Source organism: Erinaceus europaeus, chromosome 6 (assembly GCF_950295315.1).
Source record: "Erinaceus europaeus chromosome 6, mEriEur2.1, whole genome shotgun sequence".
Lineage (NCBI taxonomy): Eukaryota > Metazoa > Chordata > Mammalia > Eulipotyphla > Erinaceidae > Erinaceus > Erinaceus europaeus.
Genome location: NC_080167.1, coordinates 41,861,110 through 41,883,525, shown reverse-complemented (window position 1 = coordinate 41,883,525; position 22,416 = coordinate 41,861,110). Strand labels below are relative to the sequence as shown.

At 41.0% G+C, this 22,416-nt stretch overlaps 1 protein-coding gene across 1 annotated transcript in view; it reads right to left on the bottom strand.

The window, feature by feature from the left end:
• The window catches only part of EFCAB2 (EF-hand calcium binding domain 2), a 94,040-nt gene that overhangs the window by 4,008 nt on the left and 67,616 nt on the right, over positions 1 to 22,416 (bottom strand). The window contains exons 4-6 of the mRNA XM_060192109.1: positions 10,474 to 10,553; positions 9,397 to 9,439; positions 8,975 to 9,041 (exon numbers count right to left, since the gene is read on the bottom strand). Of these exons, the coding sequence (XP_060048092.1) occupies positions 8,975 to 9,041; positions 9,397 to 9,439; positions 10,474 to 10,553 (190 nt within the window). The remainder of the gene's footprint in view (positions 1 to 8,974; positions 9,042 to 9,396; positions 9,440 to 10,473; positions 10,554 to 22,416) is intronic.

Genomic DNA, 22,416 nt, shown 5'->3' with positions numbered 1-22,416 from the left:
TAACTAGAATAGTCCTCACCAAGGACTGTTCAAGTTATACTTTACTTAATTTTCACCAAGGTAAGTAGACCCAGGAAGAATGATGGAACAGCTGTGGACTACCTAAGATATAATTTTATACTGATAGTACATAAAAACATAGAATCATTCTGGGGGTCAGGCGGTAGCACAGTGGGTTAAGTGCAAGCGGCACAAAGTGCAAAAGACCAGCGTAAGGATCCCGGTTCCAGCCCCCCGGCTCCCCACCTGCAGGGGAGTGACTTCACAGGCAGTGAAGCAGGTCTGCAGGTGTCTATCTTTCTCCCCCTCTCTCTGTCTTCCCCTCCTTTTTCCATTTCTCTCTGTCCTATCCAACAACAATGACATCAATAACAACAATAATAATAACTACAACAATAAAACAACATAGGCAACAAAAGGGAATACATAAATAAAAAAAATTAAATAAACATAGAATTACTCAAGACAGTACCTTGCCTCCAAAAGTAAATAAACAGTCAAGACCTGAGGATTACCTACCTACCTTCTGAGCTTAAGTTATCTGCCACTACATTTTGTAGGCTGGAATTAACTGAAGCTGGGCAGTGGCACACCTGGTAGAGCATTCTTAGGGGTCTAGGCAGTGGTACACCTGGTTGGTGAACATATTACCATATACAAGGACCCAGCTTCAAGCTCCTGGTTCCCACCTACAAGAGGGAAGCTTCACAAGAGGCGAAGTGGTGCTGCAGGTGTCTCTCTGTCTCTCTTTCCCTCTCCACTTCCCCCTCCCCTCTCAATTTCTTTGTCTTATCAAATAAAAAAAAAAAGGCGTGGTCCGGGAGGTGGCGCAGTGGATAAAGCATCGGACTCTCAAGCATGAGATCCTGAGTTTAATCCCCGGCAGTACATGTACCAGGGTGATGCCTGGTTCTTTCTCTCTCCTCCTGTGTTTCTCATTAATAAGTAAATAAAATATTTTTTAAAAAAAAGGAAAAGAAGAGAAAAGAGGAAAAATGGTTGCTAGGAATGGTGGATTTGTCATGTAGGTAGGTATCAAGCCCCAGCAATAACCCTGATAAAAAAAAAATTTTTTTTAAACCCAGATTGGAGTTTTCTTAATACTGAAATTACTCAAATAAAGATTTTGATGATAATGATAGTAGCATAAAAACAAGAGCAATGTAATAAAGTGCTTTTGAAATCATGGTTAAATCCTCAGAATGTTGGGCTGGGCAATAACACAGCAGGTTAAGTGCACACGGCATGAAGCCCAAGGACCCCCCACCAACTCCCCACCTGGGGGGGGGGGTCGGTTCACAAGCAGTGAAGCAGGTCTGCAAGTGTCTTTCTCTCCCCCTTGGCACCAAGCCCCAGCAATAACCCTGGAGGCAAAAAAAAAAAAATCCTAAGAATGCCTAAAATACTGTTTAAAAAAGACAACTTTAAAAAATTTTTTATATCTGGTTCTTAAATATTAAACCTACTGTCAAATAAACTGTGATGTACACACATACAAAAAAAATCCTTAAGAGAATACTAATAGAACTGGAATTGGGCAGTGGTTCACCTGGTAAATCATATGCCTTACTATGTGCAAGGCCCTAGGTTCAATCCCCCCAGTCCCCACCTGCAGGGAAGAAGTTTCACAAGTAGTGGAGCAGTGCTGCAGGTGTCTCTCTCCTCTCCCTATATTCTCACCTCTATCAAAATATAAATAAAAAGAAAAATGTTTACAACTTTATTTAATAGAACAGAACAGAGAAATTGAGAGAGAGAGAGAGAGAGAGAGAGAGAGAGAGAGACCGAGACCTATGGCACTGCTTCACTACTTGTGAAGCTTTCCCCTTCTTAGGTAGGGACCAGAGGGTTGAACCTGGGTCCTCGTGTACAGTAATACATGCACTAACCAGATGCACCACCACGCAACCCTTAAAAATATATATCTTAAAGGCTATCAATAGCATTTGTTTTAACACTGCTGTGTATAAGGCACTGATCCGAATTCTTCATATGAATCAACTGAGTTACTTTCCCAATCACCCTGTGAGAGAGAAGAGCCATCATTCCTTCTTGTAACTGAGGAACCAGCACAAAAGGAGCCAGTGAGCAGAGCTTTGGGATCTGAACACCTACAACCCATCTATGTCCTTGAACTCAGTGTCCACATTCTGTTGCTTAGAACCAGGTCTTGCTCACAATAAAAATGTAGAATCACCGTGTTCCCTTGGGCAAGGTTTAGCTATCTATAGCATTTAATTAAGAAGGGGTAGAAAATAGTTTAATGGGGAGTCGGGCAGTAGCGCAGCAGGTTGAGCGCACATGGTACAAAGCACAAGGACGGGAGGAAGGATCCTGGTTGGAGCCCCGGCTCCCCACCTGCAGGGGAGTGGCTTCATAGGCGGTGAAGCCAGTCTGCAGGTGTCTATCTTTCTCTCCCCCTCTCTGTCTTGTCTTCCCCTCCTCTCTCCATTTCTCTCTGTCCTATCTAACAATGACAGCATCAGTGACAACAACAACAATAACTACAACAACAATAAAAACAACAAGGGCAGCAAAAGGGAAAATAAATAAATAATTTAAAAAAAAAGAAAACAGTTTAATGGTTAAGCTTGGGAGCCTGACTGCTTAGGTTGAAATAATAACTATTGTCAGTTTCCAAATCCTTGGGAAAGTCACTTAAACTCTCTGTGCCTCTGTTTTCCTAGTTATAAAATGAAGATAATGATAATGCCACCTGCTTCATAGGGCTGCTATTCATTTGCATTAGAGCACTTAGAACATTCACTAGTACACAGTCAGCAGCATGTGTTGTTACTATTTTTTTAAATATTTATTTATTCATTTTCCCTTTTTGTTGCCCTTGTTGTTTTATTGTTGTAGTTATTATTGTTGTTGTTAGTGATGTCATTGTTGTTGGATAGGACAGAGAGAAATGGAGAGAGGAGGGGAAGACAGAGAGGGGGAGAGAAAGACAGACACCTGCAGACCTGCTTCACTGCCTGTGAAGCGACTCTCCTGCAGGAGGGGAGCCAGGGCTCAAACCGGGATCCTTGGTGGTCCTTGAGCTTCGCGCTTAACATGCGCTTAACTTGCTGTGCTACTGCCTGACCCCAGTTACTGTTGTTTTTATCTTGAGATCTTCCCTGCTACTAAACACTGTCACACACAATACACATGCCTACACATATGTGCACTTCTATCTTGTCAGTACTTGACACAGTGTGACTTATTATATTCACCATATGCCATCACCTTGGGCATCTGTAGTTTTAAAACTTTCTCAAAGAGATTAATATTAATATGGATATTGGGTATTATATATTAAAAAGTTCTTTCAGTATCCACAGAAGCCTGGTCCTGACCCCCCTATTCCTACAGTAGCATTACCACCAATGAGCCCACTATCTGGGTGAACGTTTGGTTACTGTTGACTCAGTTCCCATTTTTGTGCTCTGCACTGTTACTGTCTGTTGCCATGGATACCACTGTAGATAGCCCTGTCCTGTCAGTCTCTTCTTTTCATTCCCATAGTCCCTATCAGAGCAGGTTCTTACTAAGACACCTTAGAAAGGCTGCAATAATGTGTCCTAGAGCTCTGATTCTCCAGAACCCCGCCCGACTAGGTAAAGAGAGAGGCAGGCTGGGAGTATGGATCAACCTGTCAACGCCCATGTTCAGGGGGAAGCAATTACAGAAGCCAGACCTTCTACCTTCTGCATCCCCACAATGACTTTGGGTCCATACTCCCAGAGGGTCAAAGAATAGGAAAGCTATCAGGGGAGGAGATGGGATACAGAGGTCTGGTGGTGGGAATTGTGTGGAGTTGTACCCCTCTTATCCTATGGTTTTGTCAGTGTTTCCTTTTTATAAATAAATAATAATAATAATAAATAAATAAATCTGACATAATCTTCTAACTGCTCTCCTGAACTAACCTCTTTCTCACTCATCTAACACACTTCCCAACACTAGACTTAACTCCCATAATCCCTCTTGTATCATGGTGACTCAGCTGCTCAAAGGCCTACATTACTTCTCCATTGCCCACAGGGTGAATTCTAAACTCCTGAGCCCAGGCCTCCACCATCTAGATCCTGAAAAATCTGTCTACACTCATTTCCTACTGTTGGCCAACAAAACCCTCTGGGCCCTTCTATGAGTTCCTGAAATATTATGCACATTATCCTTTTCAGGGTTTTTTTCCCCAGTCACTGTTTATTCAGTTTTACGGATTCATGTCTCCTCATCTGTCCTTTTACTTATTATTCAACAATTCATTCATTCATTCAAAAACATTTTTGAGGTTTCTCATTAGGGGGGATGCCATAAGATTTTACCCCCAATTTCAATAATTCACCTATACAAATATTACCATTTTAAGAAACCTGTTTATTTTATGTGTTGCTTGGGTATGAATTTGTACATGACCTGCCTTTTTGTTGCCCTTGTTTTTTTTATTGTTGTAGTTATTATTGTTGTTGTTATTGACGTCATCGTTGTTGGATAGGACAGAGAGGTGGAGAGAGGAGGGGAAGACAGAGAGGGGGAGAGAAAGAGAGACACCTGCAGACCTGCTTCACCGCTTGTGCTTTGACTCCCTTGCAGGTGGGGAGCTGGGGGCTCCAACCCAGATCCTTATGCCGGTCCTTGCACTTTGCATCACGTGCGCTTAACCACTGCACTACTGCCTAACTCCCCCAGGGCCTGCCTTGAACATGTACAACACCACTGTGCAACCTCCCCAGACCAATTTTCCCACTCTTTTTTTTTTTTTGGAAGCGGGCTGGGTGGTAGCGCAGCAGGTTAAGTGCACATAGTGAAAGAGAGAGAGAGATGAGTAACCAGTAACCCTCCACCATACATGGAGCTAGCCACCCATACTGTTTCCATGAGATGCCAAGGCTCAAACACAGGGCCTTATACACAGCAAGGTGTATGCTTTACTGTGTGATGTGTCTCTTAACCCCATGAAACCTTTTTTTAAAAAAAAAACTCAAGTATACAGCTGTGCCAGTAATCAAGTCTAGGATCTCTTATATGCCAGTCCTGTGCACTACTACTGCATGATCTTAGCCTAAGAAACTTATTTCCTTTTTCAGTCTTCTCAGATTTGAGTTTTCCAGGTAGGTTAAGTCCACACTGATCTTCCCAGGTTTTTGTTGTTTTTTTTTGTTATGGTTTGGTTTTCTTGTTGTCTCACAGTATTTCATTGTTTTTGTTTGTTTGTTTGTTTTGTTTTGTTTCACTTCCAGGGTTATCGTTGGGACTACGTGCACTACAAATCCACTGCTCCTGGCAGCCATTTTTTCCATTTTGTCACCCTTGTTATTGTTGTTGCTATTGTTGCTGTTGTTGTTGGATAGGACAGTGTTGCTAAAATTCCGGATGGCTCCAGCTGCCCAGGCTAGCTTCACGGGCGGGTAACAGAGACGCGGAGACAACGGCTGGGCAGGGAAGCTGTATTTCTTTATTCAGGAACAACGATTCATAAACTAAGACAAACTAATCACCAAACAGAACTCTGCTGTCTCTTTGTGGCGGCGCAAGCACTCTTTCTTTTACTCTCGAACTCAGGAACCCTCTCCCTTACTCTCGAACTCAGGAACTCTGGTGGGTTTCCTAGGGGCGGGGCCAAGCGGGCCCGCGAAATTAACAGGACTGATGCAATTCTCTTGGCGGGGGAGAACTAGAACCCAATGTAAAGCATACAACAGGACAGAGAGAAATCGAGAGAGGAAGAGAAGACAGAGTGGGGGAGAGAAAGACAGACACCTGCTGACCTGCTTCACAGCTTGTGAAGCCACTCCCCTGAAGGTGGGGAGCTAGGGGCTCCATCTGGATCCTTGCAGATCCTTGAGCTTAGCACCATGTGCAGTTAGCACTATTCGCACTATGCGCACTTAACCGCCTCTCCCCCCAGTATTGCATTGTTTTAAAAGTTAGTTTTGTGGGAGTCGGGTGGTAGCGCAGCAGGTTAAGCGCATGTGGCGCAAAGCACAAGGACCGGCATAAGGATCCTGGTTCGAGCCCCTGGCTCCCCACTTGCAGGGGAGTCCCTTCACAGGTGGTGAAGCAGGTCTGCAGGTGTCTGTCTTTCTCTCTCCCTCTCTGTCTTCCCCTCCTCTCTCCATTTCTCTCTGTCCTAACAACGAAAACATGAATAACAACAATAATAACTACAATAATAAAAAAAAAAACAAGGGCAACAAAAAAGGGAAAATAAATAAATTTTTTTAAAGTGAGTTTTGTTTCTAAAATAGGATAACAATAGCCTTGACAAAAGGAGCGAATCTTAGTGCTATTATCTCTCACTGTGCTTAGCATCCCACAACTCTGCACAGCATCTGTGCCATACTAATGGCATTCAACTGTCTGGGCCATTTTTACTAAATTCACATTGCCTAATCAAATCTAGGATTTACTTCCCTTACACTAATCTTTAGGGGTAAGAGGCTGGTGTTTTTGAAAGTCATAGCGTTTCCATCATAGTTAATCCCTCAGCTAAGCCGTGTCATGAGTGGCAGCTATGAGTTTCACATCATTCTTAACTCTCATTCCCTGTATGCTCATCTAATGGTGGATCAAGTTAAATAGTCAAACCAGTTGGGCCTGTAGACATATGTGAGTCCTCCCTACTCAAAATTACTCACACTTTTGATTCTGTTTCAGTGACTAGCAACTTTGGGTCATTTAGGACTCACTCTGTGAACCAAGAAGCTAAACCAAAGGGACAAAATTCTAAATTCATATGGAAGAAAGGAAACTAACCAGTAGGAGAAGAGTTTCAAGAGAATGTCTTTTTTGTTTGTTTGTTTTGTCTCCAGGGTTATTGCTGAGGCTCGGTGCCTACACTACAAATCCACTGCTCCTGGAGGCTATTTTTTCCCTTCTATTGCCCTTGTTGTTTATCGTTGTTGTTGTTGTTGTTATTGTTGTCATTGTTCTTGGATAGGACAGAGAGAAATCGAGAGAGGGAAAAATAAAGAGGGGGAGAGAAATACAGACACCTGCAGACCTGCTTCACCACTTGTGAAGCGACCCCCCTGTTGGGGGGGAGACGGGGGCTCCAACCGGGATCCCTCCTCCGGTCCTTGCGCTTTGCACCATGTGTGCTTAACCCACTGCACTACCACCTGGCCCCCAAGAGAATGTCTTTTTAAAAAATATTTTGTACCCTTCTTTTTTTATTATTAGTGATTTAATAATGATTGACAAGATTGTGAGATAACAAGGGTACAATTTCAGAGGTTTTTTATTTTTACTTTTTTTTACTAGAGCACTGCTCAGCTCTGGCTTATGGTGGTGCAGGGGATTGAACTGGGACCTTGGAGCCTCAGGCACGAGAATCTCTTTGCATAACCATTATACTATCTACCCTCCACCCTGCAGGGGTACAATTTCATACAATTCCCACCACCAAAGTCCCGTATCCCACCCCCTCCACTGGAAGGGTCTCTACTCTTTATCCCTCTGGGAGTATGGACCAAAGAAAGAGAACATCTTTAAGGCTACCTTCAGGGAAAACAATTCTATACATCAGTCTAATCAGATAGAATACCTAAGAAAAATGCTGGGGTAGAAAGTTGTGCAGGTGTTGTATCTAAGTGTGTGTATGTGTGTATTTCAAGTTGAAAGCAGTATATATTTTTCATTTGCATAAAACTGAAAATATTTCTCTAATTTATATTTACCTGAGACTATATATGTAACTTGAACTGAAAAACTCTGTAAAAGTAATTTTTACATATTCCAATTCAAATCTTCAGTCTATTAACAGACATTGCTTGTAGAGATTGTTAGTTCATCATTATCAATAGTTTTCCTTATCTTTTGTTCTGGGGATACTGTAATGGTATTATGGATTCAACTTATAGAAACATAGTTATATTTTCCAGGGCCTGGGGACATAGTACAGTGATTATGCAAAAGACTTTTATACCTGACACTTTGAGGTCTCAAGTCAAACCCTAGCACCACTATAAACCAGAGGCAATCAATGCTGTAGGGCCTCTCTGGTTGGTCTCTCTCTCTCTCCTTGTAAAAAAAATATTAATAACAAAGCTTTTTTTACTATAATAATTACCATTTTATTTTCCAAACTCCTATATGGCAACTATCTACCTCCCTTCAACCAACACTCACTCCAACAAAACAGAAACAAACTAACCCAAATCTCCAAAATAGAAATAGCAAATATATATTTTTTTTTTTTGCCTACAGGGTTATTGCTGGGGCTCGGTGCCTGCACCACAAATCCATTGCTCCTGGAGGCTATTTTTTCCCCTTTTTGTTGCCCTGGTTATTTTATTTTATCGTTGTTGTGGTCATTATTATTGTTGTTGTTATTATTGTTATTGTGGTTATTATTAATAATAATATTATTGTCACTGTTGTTGGCTAGGACAGAGAGAAATCGAGACAGGAGGGGAAGATAGAAAGGGGGAGAGAAAGACCCCTGCAGACCTGCTTCACTGCTTGTGAAGAGATGCCCTGCAGGTGGGGAGCCAGGGCTTGAACCAGGATCCTTACACCGGTCCTTCCGCTTCACACCATGTGCACTTAACCTGCTGCGCTACCGCCTGACCCCCAGCAAATAAATTTTTGACCTGATAGAGCACAGGCCTTACTGTGTGTGAGGCCCTGGGTGTGAGCCACAGCATCATGAGCACCATGGACTGCACTAGGAGAAGCTCCATGGATGGGGAAGAAGTGCAACAGATTCCAGCCCCTCTTCTCTTTTTCTTAACATATACACTATCTGAGGTTGTTCTCAGGTGACACTGAAATCTGGTGGGAAATGTGCTTATTTGCATGCACCAAATTAAGCCTCTAGTGGACTAGAATTTTTTTTAATTAAAAAGTAAGAAAAATAAAATTGAAGATTTCCTTTACCTGAACACTATGTTAAAACACTATTTTATGTTTGTGTGATTGTCTAAAAGTAGTAATCTCTTACATAAGTCACTACTACAAAATAATAAATGAGTCTTACCTTCTTCAGTCATGTACTTGATCAGCTCTTCCTTAGTAAGAAATCCACGTTTAGTTGTATCTAATACCTAGTGAAAAAGAAAGAAAAAATGTTTTTGTTGGCGGCGAATAAATTCTATATAATGAATTTTTTCTTTTTTTTTTATTATTGTAGTTATTATTGTTGTTATTGATGTTGTTGTTGTTGGATAGGACAGAGAGAAATGGAGAGAGGAGGGGAGGATGGATAGGAGGCGAGAAAGACACCTGTAGATCTGCTTCACCACCTGTGAAGCGACTCCCTTGCAGATGGGGAGCCGGGGGCTCGAACCAACCGTGATCCTTATGCCGGTCCTTGTGCTTTGCGCCACCGTGCACTTAACCCGCTGAGCTACTGACCGACTCCCCACATAATGAATTTTTATAGATCTGGATGTTACGTACCTCAAAAGCTCGAAGAAGGGTATCTTCAGGAATTGGTCTGTATCTAATTATACAATAAAAGGCACAAATATCACAGTGTTTAGTTCAGTGGTTATTTAATAAGCCGTCACTTAAAACAGAAACTGCTAAATACTAAGGTATTCTTTACTGAAATATTTTTGGATTTCTGATACAAAAACTGAAAGGACTTAACCCTTAAGAAATACTTATTTTCAGGGCGGGGGAGACAGCATAATGGTTATGCAAACAGACTCTCATGCCTGAGGCTCCTAAGTCCCAGGTTCAATCCCCCGCACCACCATAAGCCTGAGCTGAGCAGTGCTCTGGTGTTTCTCTCTCTCTCCTCTCTTCATCTCTCTCAAAAATAAAATTAATTAAAAAAAAAATTTTTTTTAATAAAAAAAAAATACTTATTTTCGGTAGCGCAGCGGGTTAAGCGCACATGGTGCAAAGCGCAAGGACCAGCATGAGGATCCTGGTTCCAGCCCCGGGCTCCCCACCTGCAGGGGAGTTGCCTCACAGGCAGTGAAGCAGGTCTGCAGGTGTCTATCTTTCTCTGCCCCTCTCTGTCTTCCCCTCCTCTCTCCGTTTTTCTCTGTCCTATCCAACAACAACGACATCAATAATAACTACAACAATAAAACAACAAGGGCAACAAAAGGGAAGAAATAAATAAAATACTTATTTCAAAATCCTTGCCCTGTTTGTTATTCTCTATAATCCTTTTCCATCATTATGAAAATCAACTTATCTGAGAACAGAATCTCTATAAGAAAGCAACCATGTAATTCTATTCCTTCTCGGGGAAAATATTAGGTTTAATTAACAAAATAAAAGAAAATAAGATGTTATTTGTATGCATAGTTTGCCCTCTAATTACAGATTGCCCATTAGACTAATACTAAATCTGTTCTAAGGACACAGCAATTAGTAGTTCAGAAGTATACTGGGAAGTTAGACTCTACACTAAGATAAATTTTGGTTGAATATAAAAAACAGAGTTTTAAAAAAGTAAAACATTTTTAAATTAATGTTCTTATCACTATATTGCCTTAACAGTTATATTTACTTTCTTACCTTTTCTCCACTAATACTTTGGTCATCACTGGAAGAAATTTTTCAAATCGAATGTATCCGGTGGGTTCTTCTTCCTCTACCTAAGTATTCAATAAAGAAATTGAAGAGATTCTGGAGAACACCTGAGTAAGTCAGATGCTGTTTCATTTATCTGAGAGTCTAGTAAAAAAAAAAAAAAAAAAGGAAGGACAACTATTGGATGATTTCACTCATAAGTGTAATATAGAGAATTGAAACACATGAACCTGAAAAAAAGAAAGAAAAAAATATATATATATACAGTCAACCCATAATTGTAATCTTGGGAGAACTATGGTGGTTATCATTGAGGGGGGAAACACAGAACTTCGGTGGTGGGAGCTGTACCCCTATTATCTTAAAATTTTGTAAATCACTAATAAAAAAATTAAAAATAGGGAGTCGGGCGGTAGCGCAGTGGGTTAAACATGGCACAAAGCGCAAGGACCCGCAGAAGGATCCCGGTTAGAGGCCCGGCTCCCCACCTGCAGGGGAGTCGCTTCACAGGGGGTGAAGTAGGTCTGCAGGTGTCTATCTTTCTCTCCCCCTCTCTGTCTTCCCCTCCTCTCTCCATTTCTCTCTGTTCTATCCAACAACGACGACATCAATAACAACAACAATAATAACTACAACAATAAAACAAGGGCAACAAAAGGGAATAAATAAATAAATATTTTAAGAAATAAAGTAGTATATCCTTATTCGTTAGCAAATGTATGGGGGGGTGTGTGTGTGGGCGTTACTCGAAGGGTTAAGTTTACATGGACCGAAGCACAAGGACCAGCATAAGGATCCCAGTTCCAGCCAACTCCCCTGCAGAGCAGTTGATTCACAAGCAGTGAAGCAGGTCTGCAGGTGTCATTCTCTACCCTAACTTCCCCTCCTCTACCAATTTCTCTCTGTCCTATCCAACAACAAAATGCAAAAAATTTAAGGAGCAATGGATTCACAGAGCCCCAGCAATAACCCTGGAGGCCAAAGAAAGAAAGAAAGAAAGAAAAAGAAATAGTTTCCTTAAGATAATTTTTGGTGCCTAGTACTAGTAGATGAGGAAACACAGACCTTTATTTACGGGTTCAATTTTGATGATGTGATTGAACAAAAACAGTATTGACCTAGCTTTTATGACAGGCTATTTATGAAAGGCTGTAAATGTTCCTGTCCCTTAAAAAACTCCATTAAGAGGTTTGTATGTCTCGATTCAACGCAGAAGGTTTGTGTCTGTTTGTCTGTTTGTTATAGAGACAGAAAGAAAGAGTGAAAGAGACCATAGCACTGAGACTTCCTTCAGTGTGCTAGATGCCGGGCTCGAATCTAGGTCTCCCACAAGGCAAAGCAGCACATTATCCAAGTGAGCTATTTTGCCAGCCCTCAACAGAGAAGCCTTTGTTTTTGTTTTGTACAGACTGATGCTTCGGTCAAACTAGTTTTTAGTTAATCTGTACTATTAATAGATTCTTACCTGGTGTGAATGGAGTTCCTAGACTATACTACCAACAGAAAATGCCATCTATCTAATAATGAATGTCAGATTTGAGAATTTCTGAGCCTGGTTATACTGAACAAGTTCAGCTGCCTCTGGGTCCAAGACAAGCATTTATAAATAAATACTCATATGGTTCTTATGTGCTTGACTAGCACTCTGTAACTCCCGGTCTGAAGAGCTTCTTAAAAATAAAATGTCAGCCTCCAGAGACAGCTATCAGAGGGACAATCTTAAATTTTAAATGGTGTGTTTTCATTCTCATGATTCCAGAAATTTGCTTCAGAAGCTAGAGCCATGTTTTTTTTTAAATTTTTATTAAAATGAAACACTGACAAAAACCATAGGATAAGAGGGGTACAACTCCACACAATTCCCACCACCAGAACTCTGTATACCATCCCCTCCCATGATAGCTTTCCTATTCTTTTTTTTTATTTCTATTTATATAAAGTAAACACTGACAAAAAAAAAAAAACAGGATAAGAGGGCTACAACTCCACACAATTCCCATCACCGGAACTCTGTATTCCATCCCCTCCCTTGATAGCTTTCCTGTTCTTTATCCCTCTGGGAGTGTGGAGCCAGAGCCAGGTTTTGCTCCCCATCCACAATTAACTACCATAAAAAAGTTTCAACCTTAAGGAGATCAAAATCCCTCTCTGATGAGCATCCTCATCAATCAGCAAACTGTTTTTTCAGCTTTTCTAAAGGGAAAAGGTCCATAGTGCTCTCTCTGTCACAGGAAAACTCACAAATAGCATATGAGCACTCATGGGGCTCTCCAGGCTCCCATACAGCTTCCTTCAGTGTGTGAGGTTCTGACCAAGCGAGGAGAGGCCTGCATATTGTTCTGACACAGTGGTTCTGTGTACAGCCAAACTGCACCAAAATAAGCAGGTAGGCTACAATCATATAACCCAAAAGACATGCATTTCTTTTTTATTTATCTTCAAAGAGGGATAACAAGTAAATAGAGACCTTGTAGGTGGAGAGAGAGGGAGAGGGAGAGGGAGAGGGAGAGGGAGAGGGAGAGGGAGAGGGAGAGGGAGAGGGAGAGGGAGAATTAAATTCATATTCAACTTGGGCACACTGAAATCTTTATATGACTCAATACTGCCCTCTAGAGGCCACATCTAATCTAGTCTGTAATTCAGAAAGATGTAGCATAAAAGCAACTTGGTTACATGATACCTTTTAAATACAGCATTCATGGGCTCTTTCATATGTATCTGGCACTATAAAAAGTTCAATATATTTACATGAGCCTTTTATTTTAGAATAGTTTCAGATTTACAGAGAAGCTGGAAAAAAGAGAAGACACTCCTCAGACCAGTTTTATCTATTGCTTTTTGTTTTTGTCATCACTGGGGTTTCACTACTCCAAGACAACTTTCCAGATAGAAAAAAGGAGACAGAGACAGAGAGAGAAAGACACCACAACACTCAAGCTTCCCCAAGTGTGGATGGGCTGGGCTTGAACCTGTGTTGTGCATATGACAAAGCACCTTCCCACAGGTGAGCTACCAACTGGTTTCATTGATTGTTAATCTTTATATTACTGTGGTGTGTTTGTCACAGTCACTGAACCAATGCTGATACATCATTATTCACTAAACTCTGTGCTTTATTTGGTTTCCATTGGTTCTTCTAAAAGGTATTTTAAAATATGTGCTGTACAACTCTTGGATTCAGATTATACAACTCAGCTTGCCAGAGGAATGGATGGTGGAAGGGCACAAAGGGGACAGAGGGTCTAAAAATAGTGGCGGAGGGATTTGGGTGCTTCAGTGAGGGTTGTGTTGTGGCAACTTACTCTTGTGAGTTTTTGTTTTCTTTTTTTTTTTCTTCTTTTTAATTTCTGACAACTTACTTTTAAAGGGTGTGAAAAAGATAATGAAATCATTCCTAAAGCATATATTTCTTAGAGAAAATAACACAATATACTCACCATATTAGACCAAGGAAAATTATTAAAATAATTTAAGATATTCTAGGGGCCAGGTGGTGGCTCACCCACCCAGTAGAGTACAAGCCCCCAGTCCCCACTGCAGAGAAGCTTTGTGAGCAGTGGAACAGTGCGCAAGTGTCCATCTTCTCTGTCTCTCTTCCTCTCTCTCTCTCCCCTCTATTTCTCTCTGCCTTGCCTTCTACCAAAAAGAGATATAATAATAATAATAATAATGACCAGGAGTAGTGGAGTTGGTGCAGGCACTGAGCCCCAGCAATAATCCTGGTGGAAAAACACCATTGGCTGGGACACCCATGTCCAGCAGAGAAGCAATTACAGAAGCCAGAACTCCCACCTTCTGTACCCCATAAGGAATTTTGGTCCATTCTACCAGTGAGGGGGAGTGATAGGAGGAAGATGTCTAGAGGGCTCTGAACTCTATCTTCATCAGTACCTGACAGAAGAAAAAAGGGGAGGGGGACATTTAGACATAGTAATAGGTGTATGTGTGACTTGGAAAGGAAGAGAAGATGGGACCATACAAAAAAATGGACAAATATACTCAAATATAGGTAGATAGCTGTACAGATAATAGCTCGTTATCTACAACCTTAGGAGAAGTTCTGAAGCTTACAAAAGAGGGAATGGGGATACAGAATTCTGGTGGTAGGAACAGTATAGAGTTGTACCCCTGTTGTCTTGTAATTTTGTAAATCAATATTAAATCACTAATAAAATGTAAAAAATAAAAACATCTGGATGGGGGAAATAGCATAATGGTTATACAAACAGACTCTCATGCCTGAGGCTCCAAAGTCTCAGGTTCAGTCTCGCACACCACCATAAGCCAGAGCTGAGCAGTGCTCTGGTGTTTCTCTCTGTGTTTCTCTCTGTCTGCAACTCTCTCAAAAATAAAATAAATAGGGAGTTGGGCAATAGCGTAGTGGGTTAAGCGCAGGTGGTGCAAAGCGCAAGGACTGGCAAAAGGATCCCAGTTCGAGCCCCCAGCTCCCCACCTGCAAGGGAGTCGCTTCACAGGCTGTCTTTCTCTCCCCCTCTCTTTCTTCCCCTCCTCTCTCCATTTCTCCAACAACATCAATAACAACACAACAATAACTACAACAAAAAACAAGGGCAACAAAAGGGAATAAATAAATATTTTAAAATAATAATAAAAGAAAATATTTTTAAAAATAAAGCATCTGATTAGAATTCATCTCCTGAAAGACAACTACCAAATGGTTTCATTTCTATGTTGAATCTAGAGATCTGATTTACATGAACTTGCCAAAAATAATAATAATAATTAAACAAAACAGATGTAAGCAAACTGTAAGACTTCTAAGAACTCTGGTGGTTATCTTTGGGAGGTGGAAGGGTAGGGATACAGAACTTTGGTGGTGGGTGTGGAACTATACCTTGTAATCTAACAATCTTGTACCAAACTATTGATAACAAATAACATTTTTTAATTCATCTCCTAGCTTCAGTTTTCTCATTTGTAATATTAAGAGGACAACGATAGCTACTCTACATGGTTGTTGCAATGGCTGCATAAGATGCAACATAAAAGTGATTTGTGAACTATAAAGTCTATTGTTAGGATGTTTATTATTTCTATCAGTAGGATATACACTTCTGGCTTTGTAACATGCAGTGACATCTCTTAAAGCAATCAGCCTCTGGTGCTAATATTTCAAGTACATAACTTCTTGACCCACCATGTAGACTTGTTTTCATGGTAGTTTTGTAACAAGAATGTGTCAAATTGGGCTCCTAGAGGACACAGTCTGTGAACTGGCACCAGTGCCTCCTGGATCGACAGAAGAGGGAAAGTAGCAGGGTAGTCACCAGATACATCCCTCCTTCTCAAAGGACAATAAAATAAAATGATATAAAATAAAACCAAGCCAGCATATTTTGTTTGTTACCCAAAACATGAAGAGGACAGACTAAGTTGCAGTCTAGTCTGTTCCATCTAAGAGGTCAGCTAATGCGCTGAGGTGACAGTCACTAGAAAGTAACCTTGGAAGCATTCATGAATGTAAAGGTAATAAAACCACTTTGCAGAAAGATCACTCAGCTCAGCCTAGCCTTCAAGCACCATTTATACTGATTTCATCTGACTAGTGGGGCCAGCAGATGTTCTGGAAGGCTGGGGCCCTTTGTGACTGGTTGCTTCTCCTCCAAAGAATGATGGTGAGTTAGGCCACAAGAAGAAAATATCCTGCATTATTGTTATATGGGAAACTGGGGAATGTTATGCATGTACAAACTATTGTATTTACTGTTGAATGTAAAACATTAATTCCCCAATAAAGAAATTTAAAAAAAGAAAAAACAAAAAAAAGAAAGAAAATATCCTGCGGTCACTGCCACATACAAGGGCTCCTTCCTTGAGTTTATCACAGTGTCCTCAGACACCTCACAATCTTTCTGCAGCCTCCTCCCCAACATGAAGAAGCCTCAATAAATAGGGACGTACTGCGGGATCTAATATATATATATTGTTGGGGGTCTGGCGGTAGCGCAGCAGGTTAAGCACATGGCGCAAAGTGCAAGGACCCAAGTAAGGATCCTGGTTTAAGCCCACGGCTCCCCACCAGGAGGGGGTCGCTTCACAAGGGATGAAGCAGGTCTGCAGGTGTCTAACTTTCTCTCCTCCTCTGTCTTCCCCTCCTCCCTCCATTTCTCTCTGTCCTATCCAACAACAACGACATCAACAACAACAATAATAACCACAACAACAATAAAACAAGGGCAGCAAAAGGGGAAAAAACGGCCCCCAGGAGTAGTGCGGCACTGAGCCCCAGCAATAACCCTGGAGGCAATATATATATATCCATGTATTGACATCTCAATGTATGAATTAAATACCATGCAAATAAATACCATTATTTGACTTTGGTAAAAGTTCATTTTCTTAATCAGTTTTCCATCTGAGGAAATTTTGTTTATAGTTTCTGACCGCTCCCGTCACTCAAGGTCTGTGTCCCCTTCCCCACCCTCTGATAACCACTATAGTTCTCCCACAGTCTTAGATATGGCTTAACTATTATTTTCTTTCACATTTATGTGTTCAGTTCTCTATATTCCACATAAGGGTGAAACTATACAGTAGTGAAATTAACAGGCACATGTGGGCGAGTGAGCACATTGTCTGAGAGAGGTCGGTGCTGAGAAGGCTGGGAGATTTATGCTGAGATGAGGCTGGGGAGTAGAATGAATCTGGAGGGGGGTGACTGCCCAGTAAAGGCCAGCTGTTCATTTGGATCTGTTTTTGTTTTAGTTTTTCACTAGGGCTTCTGCTGGGACCTGGTATCTATATGGCAATGCTACCACTCTCAGCAGCCTTCCCCCTCCCTCTTTCTTTGTTACTGATAGAAACAGCAGGACGGGGGAGCAGGGCGGTAGCACAGTGGGTTAAGCGCATGTGGCGTGAAGCACAAGGACAGGCGTAAGGAGCCCGGTTCGAGCCCCCAGCTCCCCACCTGCAGGGGAGTCGCTTCACAGGCGGTGAAGAAAGTCTGCAGGTGTCTATCTTTCTCTCCCCCTCTCTGTCTTACCATCCTCTCTCCATTTCTCTCTGTCCTATCCAACAACAATGACATCAATAACAACAATAATAACTACAACAATAAAACAAGGGCAACAAAAGGAAATAAATAAATATTAAAAATACTTTTAAAAAAAGAAAGAAACAGCACGAGGGAAGGGGAGGGGAAGAAAAGACATACATGCAACACTGCTCAGAAAGTTTCTCCCCTGCAGGGAGGGACCAAGGGCTTGAACCCATTCCTTGCTCATGGTAAAATGTACACTCTACCAGGTGCACCATCACTGGGCCCCTGGACCTACTTTTTAGCTGACACATCACAGCACTTGCAGCATGACTTTCCAGCAGTCACCCTGCACACGATTTTGGGCCCCTCTTGCAAGGATGCCACCAGCTTCTGTCCCCTCCAGTGCTTTAGTGAGGGGGCTACCTCACACCCCAATTATTAAGGCAGTGGCATCAATCCAGCCTTCCTAATCAAGGAAAGAAAGGTGAGGAGGGCGCCCCAAGAGCCCATAAACAGGTGGGAGAAGAACAGAACCACAGGTGTAAACAAGGAAAGTTGAACACAAAGATGTGAAGTGCTTGCCTTGCTCCTTGAGGTCAGTCAGGTGTTTTAATGGGATCACTGCCCAGAGTTCTTTGCTCCCACTTCCACAGTGAAATCATCAGGCCATCTCTTTTCTCATTACAGCATTATTTATCTTAATGCTGAACTCACTGAATTGGCACAATAAAGCACACAGTGAAAATTCATTTCTCCCCAGTGACATAAGCAGTCAATAAATTACTCGATTTCATGCTTCACAAAGGCAAGATAATATCAGTAGTTAAGATGGGTTATAAAGCACCTACATTCCAACTAGCTCCAGGTCGCCAAATAAGATATGGCCATGATTGCAAAAACTATTTGTAGTAAAAATATAAAAACCACAAAATATTTCAAGACTCTTAAGAAATCATATACACATTTTGACATAAATTATATTACAAAATCAAACCATAACTATAACTTAAGAAATATTTATCTACCTTGAGTAAAATAAGATAACAACAAAAACTCACTGACATTTAATGAAAATATTACCTTTACAAATAAGAAAAAAAATTAGGGGCCGGGCAGTAGCGCAGCGGATTAAGTGTACGTGGCACAAAGTGCAAGGACTGGCCTAAGGACCGGGATTCGAGCCCCCAGCTCCCCACCTGCAGGGGCGTCGCTTCACAGGCAGTGAAGCAGGTCTGCAGGTGTCTATCTTTCTCTCCCCCTCTGTCTTCCCCTCCTCTCTTCATTTCTTTCTGTCCTATACAACAACAAGCGACATCAACAACAGTAATAACCACAACAAGGCTACAACCACAAGGGTAACAAAAGGGGGAAAAAATGGTCTCCAGGAGCATTGGATTCATGGTGCAGGCACTGAGCCCCAGCAATAACCCTGGAGGCAAAAAAAAAAAATTAAACTGTTTACATTTTAAAAAGAGGTCTGGAGAGGTGGCTCAGTATGCCTGGGACCCTGGGTTCGATTCCCAGCACCATATAAAATGGCATAGTAGTTCTCTGACCACTCAATAAAAATAAAGTAACTCCAAATATTCAGAAGGTCTTGTGTAGATGTTATGATATATGGTTTTTTGGGTAATAGGTAATTATTATTGTTGTTGATGTTGAAAGCATCAACAGATTAAAGTGTTGCTCAATAGAAATATAATAGATTCGGGAGTTGGGCAGCAGTGCAACGGGTTAAGCGCACATGGCAACAAGCACAAGGCGTGATGATCCCCCAGCTTCACAGGTGGTGAAGCAGGTCTGCAGGTCTGCAGGTGTCTATCTTTCTCTCCCCCTCTGACTTCCCCTCCTCTCTCCATTTCTTTCTGTCCTATCCAATAACAATGACATCAATAACAACAACAATAACAACCACAACAACGTTAAACAACAAGGGCAACAAAAGGAAAAAAATAGCCTCCAGGAGCAGTGGATTCATGGTGCAGGCACCGAGCCCCAGCAATAATCCTGGAGGCAAAAAAGAAAAAAGTAACATAAGAGATTCAAGAATCAATGGATGATGAAGTCAGGTTAATTGATAAAGTCGTATCCAATAATGAGTTACTACAATTTGAAAGAAGGGGAAAATGAGTTGCTGTCAGACCTTGAATTTAACTCATTTTATCTTGGGAAATGGGGCAGGGGGCAGTCAAGGGACTCCAGTTACACTAATTACTTCCCACCAGTGAAGCTCTCATGGCAAAAAAGATAGAGGAAGAGGAGGAGGAGGAAGAGAAAAAAAAGAAAAAAGAATTTTTCTTGTTTTTTGCCTCCAAGATTATCACTGGGGCTTGGTGCTGGCACTATAAATTCACTGCTCCTGGCAGCCATATATATATGATGGAATATATATATATATATATATTCACATATATATGTACACATTTTATTAGAACAGAGAGAAATTAAGAGGGGAGTGGAATATAAGAGAGGCAGAGAGAAAGATACCTGCAGATCTGCTTTGAACTGGGATCCTTGCGTGGGTCCTGGCACTTTGTACTATGTGTACTTAAGCCAGTGCAGCACTGTCCAGGCCCAAGACTAGAAAATCTTTAAGATTACAATGCACTACAATGTTCATCTCAGCATTATTACAAAAGCTAAGATATGAAAACAATCTAAGAGCTCACTGATAGATAACTACATAAAGATGTGGTTTAGGGGGGCAGGCGGTGGCGCACTTGGTTAAGCGCACACATTAAAGTGCTCAAGGACCTGGTTCAAACCCCTGGTCCCCAACTTCAGAGAGAAAGCTTCACGAATGGTGAAGCAGTGTTGCAGGTATCTCTGTCTCGTTCTTTCTCTATCTCCCCCTTCCCTCTCAATTTTTCTCTGTTTCTATCCAATAATAAAGACTTAAAAAGATGTGGTTTGTAAAAAAATGGAATATTATTCAGCTATAAAAATGAAATTTTTCTTACAACTATGTGCATACAAAAGCAATACTATTTTGTGACTAAATATTTCATATTAAAATTTACATCAGCAACTGTCTTGAGAATTCAGGGAAATAGAGTGGAATTTAATATTTCAACAGTTTCGTTAAACCTAGAAACGTGAAATTAGTATTCCAAAGAGATTATGAAATTTCTTATCTTGGGACAATGATGGTACATTAAATCATAATTGAGGATGGATGATTTTAAAACAACATATTTGACTTCTGAATAATAAAAAGAAAACTGAAGAACAAGATAAAAAAATGAAATTTTGCCATTTGCAGAAAAATGGAAGTGAAGATTATTTATACAAGTCAGGAGGGGGAGTCAAGCAGTGGCACACAGGGTAAATTTAAGCGCATATAGTAACAAAGACCTGCCTGAAGGATTCCATTTTGAGTCCCTGGCTCCCCACTTGCACTGGGGGGAGGAAGGGGGTGCTTCGCAAATGGTGAAGCAGGTCTGCAGATGTCTTTCTCTCTCCCTCTCTGTCTTTCCCTCCTCTCTCAATTTCTCTCTGCCCTATCAATATATATATATATATGGTCACCAGGAGCAGTGGATTCGTACTGCAGACACTGAGCCCCAGCAATAACCCTGGAGGAAGAAAAAAAGTGAAACTAAGTCAGGAGGAGAAAGATAAGTGGACGATTTCACCTGTCTGTCTATACAAAATAAAAACAATCCTATGGACACTGACAGCAGGCCTGAGGGTACCAGAGAGAAAGAGAGCGGGGGCAGAAGTTAAGGGTGGAGGGAGTTGTAATGGATTATGGTGGGAAAATCATCAATCAAACATATAACAAAAAAGCATTAAATCACAGACCACCGGCAGCAAAACATCACTGTACATTTATTTACAGGTAAGTTTCGTCATTTAGCCAAGTGAATAGGACTGAATAAAACCGAAAATATTTAAATGCATATGTATTTAAAATGGTGCCAGATGATGGCACACCTAGTTGAGTGCGCATGTTACAATGTGCAAGGACCCAGGTTCAAGGCCCCAGTCCCCACCTGCAGAAGGAAAGCTTTCTGAATGGTGAAGCAGGGCTGCAGTTGTCTCTCTGTCTGTCTCCTTCTTCTCAATTTCTGGCTGTCTCTATCAAATAAGTAAAGATTAAAAAATAAATAATTAATATATTTAAAATGTTCACAATTACTAAAATTCTCAAATTGAATCAAATTAGTATAGGCTTTTTATTCAGTTTTATGTTATCTCTTCATACTTACCAACTCACAAAAGTCTATTATTATTATTATTATTATTTACATACTGTGACCCTGGAATTTTTTTTAACACGAGACAGATATATTGTAAAACTATTCATTAGCATTATAGTTAGATTTGCAAGCCTGAAGTTCTACCTCTGCCTCTATTCTAGTACCAGGTCTTTGCAAATAGGGCTTAATAATTATGTTAAGCTGTATTAGGTAGCAGGATCAGAAGTGAAAGTGTGAGTGACATAATCACATCCAACCATTGCTCAGGCCTACCAGGACCCAGTACAATTAGCTCTTCAACCAGCATGTGTCAGGCTTTGTTCTAATAGACTGCAGTGTGGTAGAAAATAGAGAAACTTTCTGTCTCCAAGGAGATTATATACCAGAGGTGAAAGATACAGAAATGTATAAGCAAGATAATTTCAGAAGTAGATAGACAAAGTAACTTCAGAAATGCATAGAATGCTTCAGATTATGCCCAAGAATGCATAAGCAAAATACTTTCAGATTATGTTGAATACGACTGAAATAGTTGGGATTGCTTCAAATAGTTGACATGTTGGACTCACCAGAATCAGAAATTTCAACATTTCCAAGATACAGATTCACAAGGACAAGCACAACACAGGGCAGTTTAGGATACCACCATTATCTTTGCAAGTTTCTTTCTTGCCATATTAAGACTCCCTCCAGGGGCTGGGCAGTGGTGCACCCAGTTAAATGCAC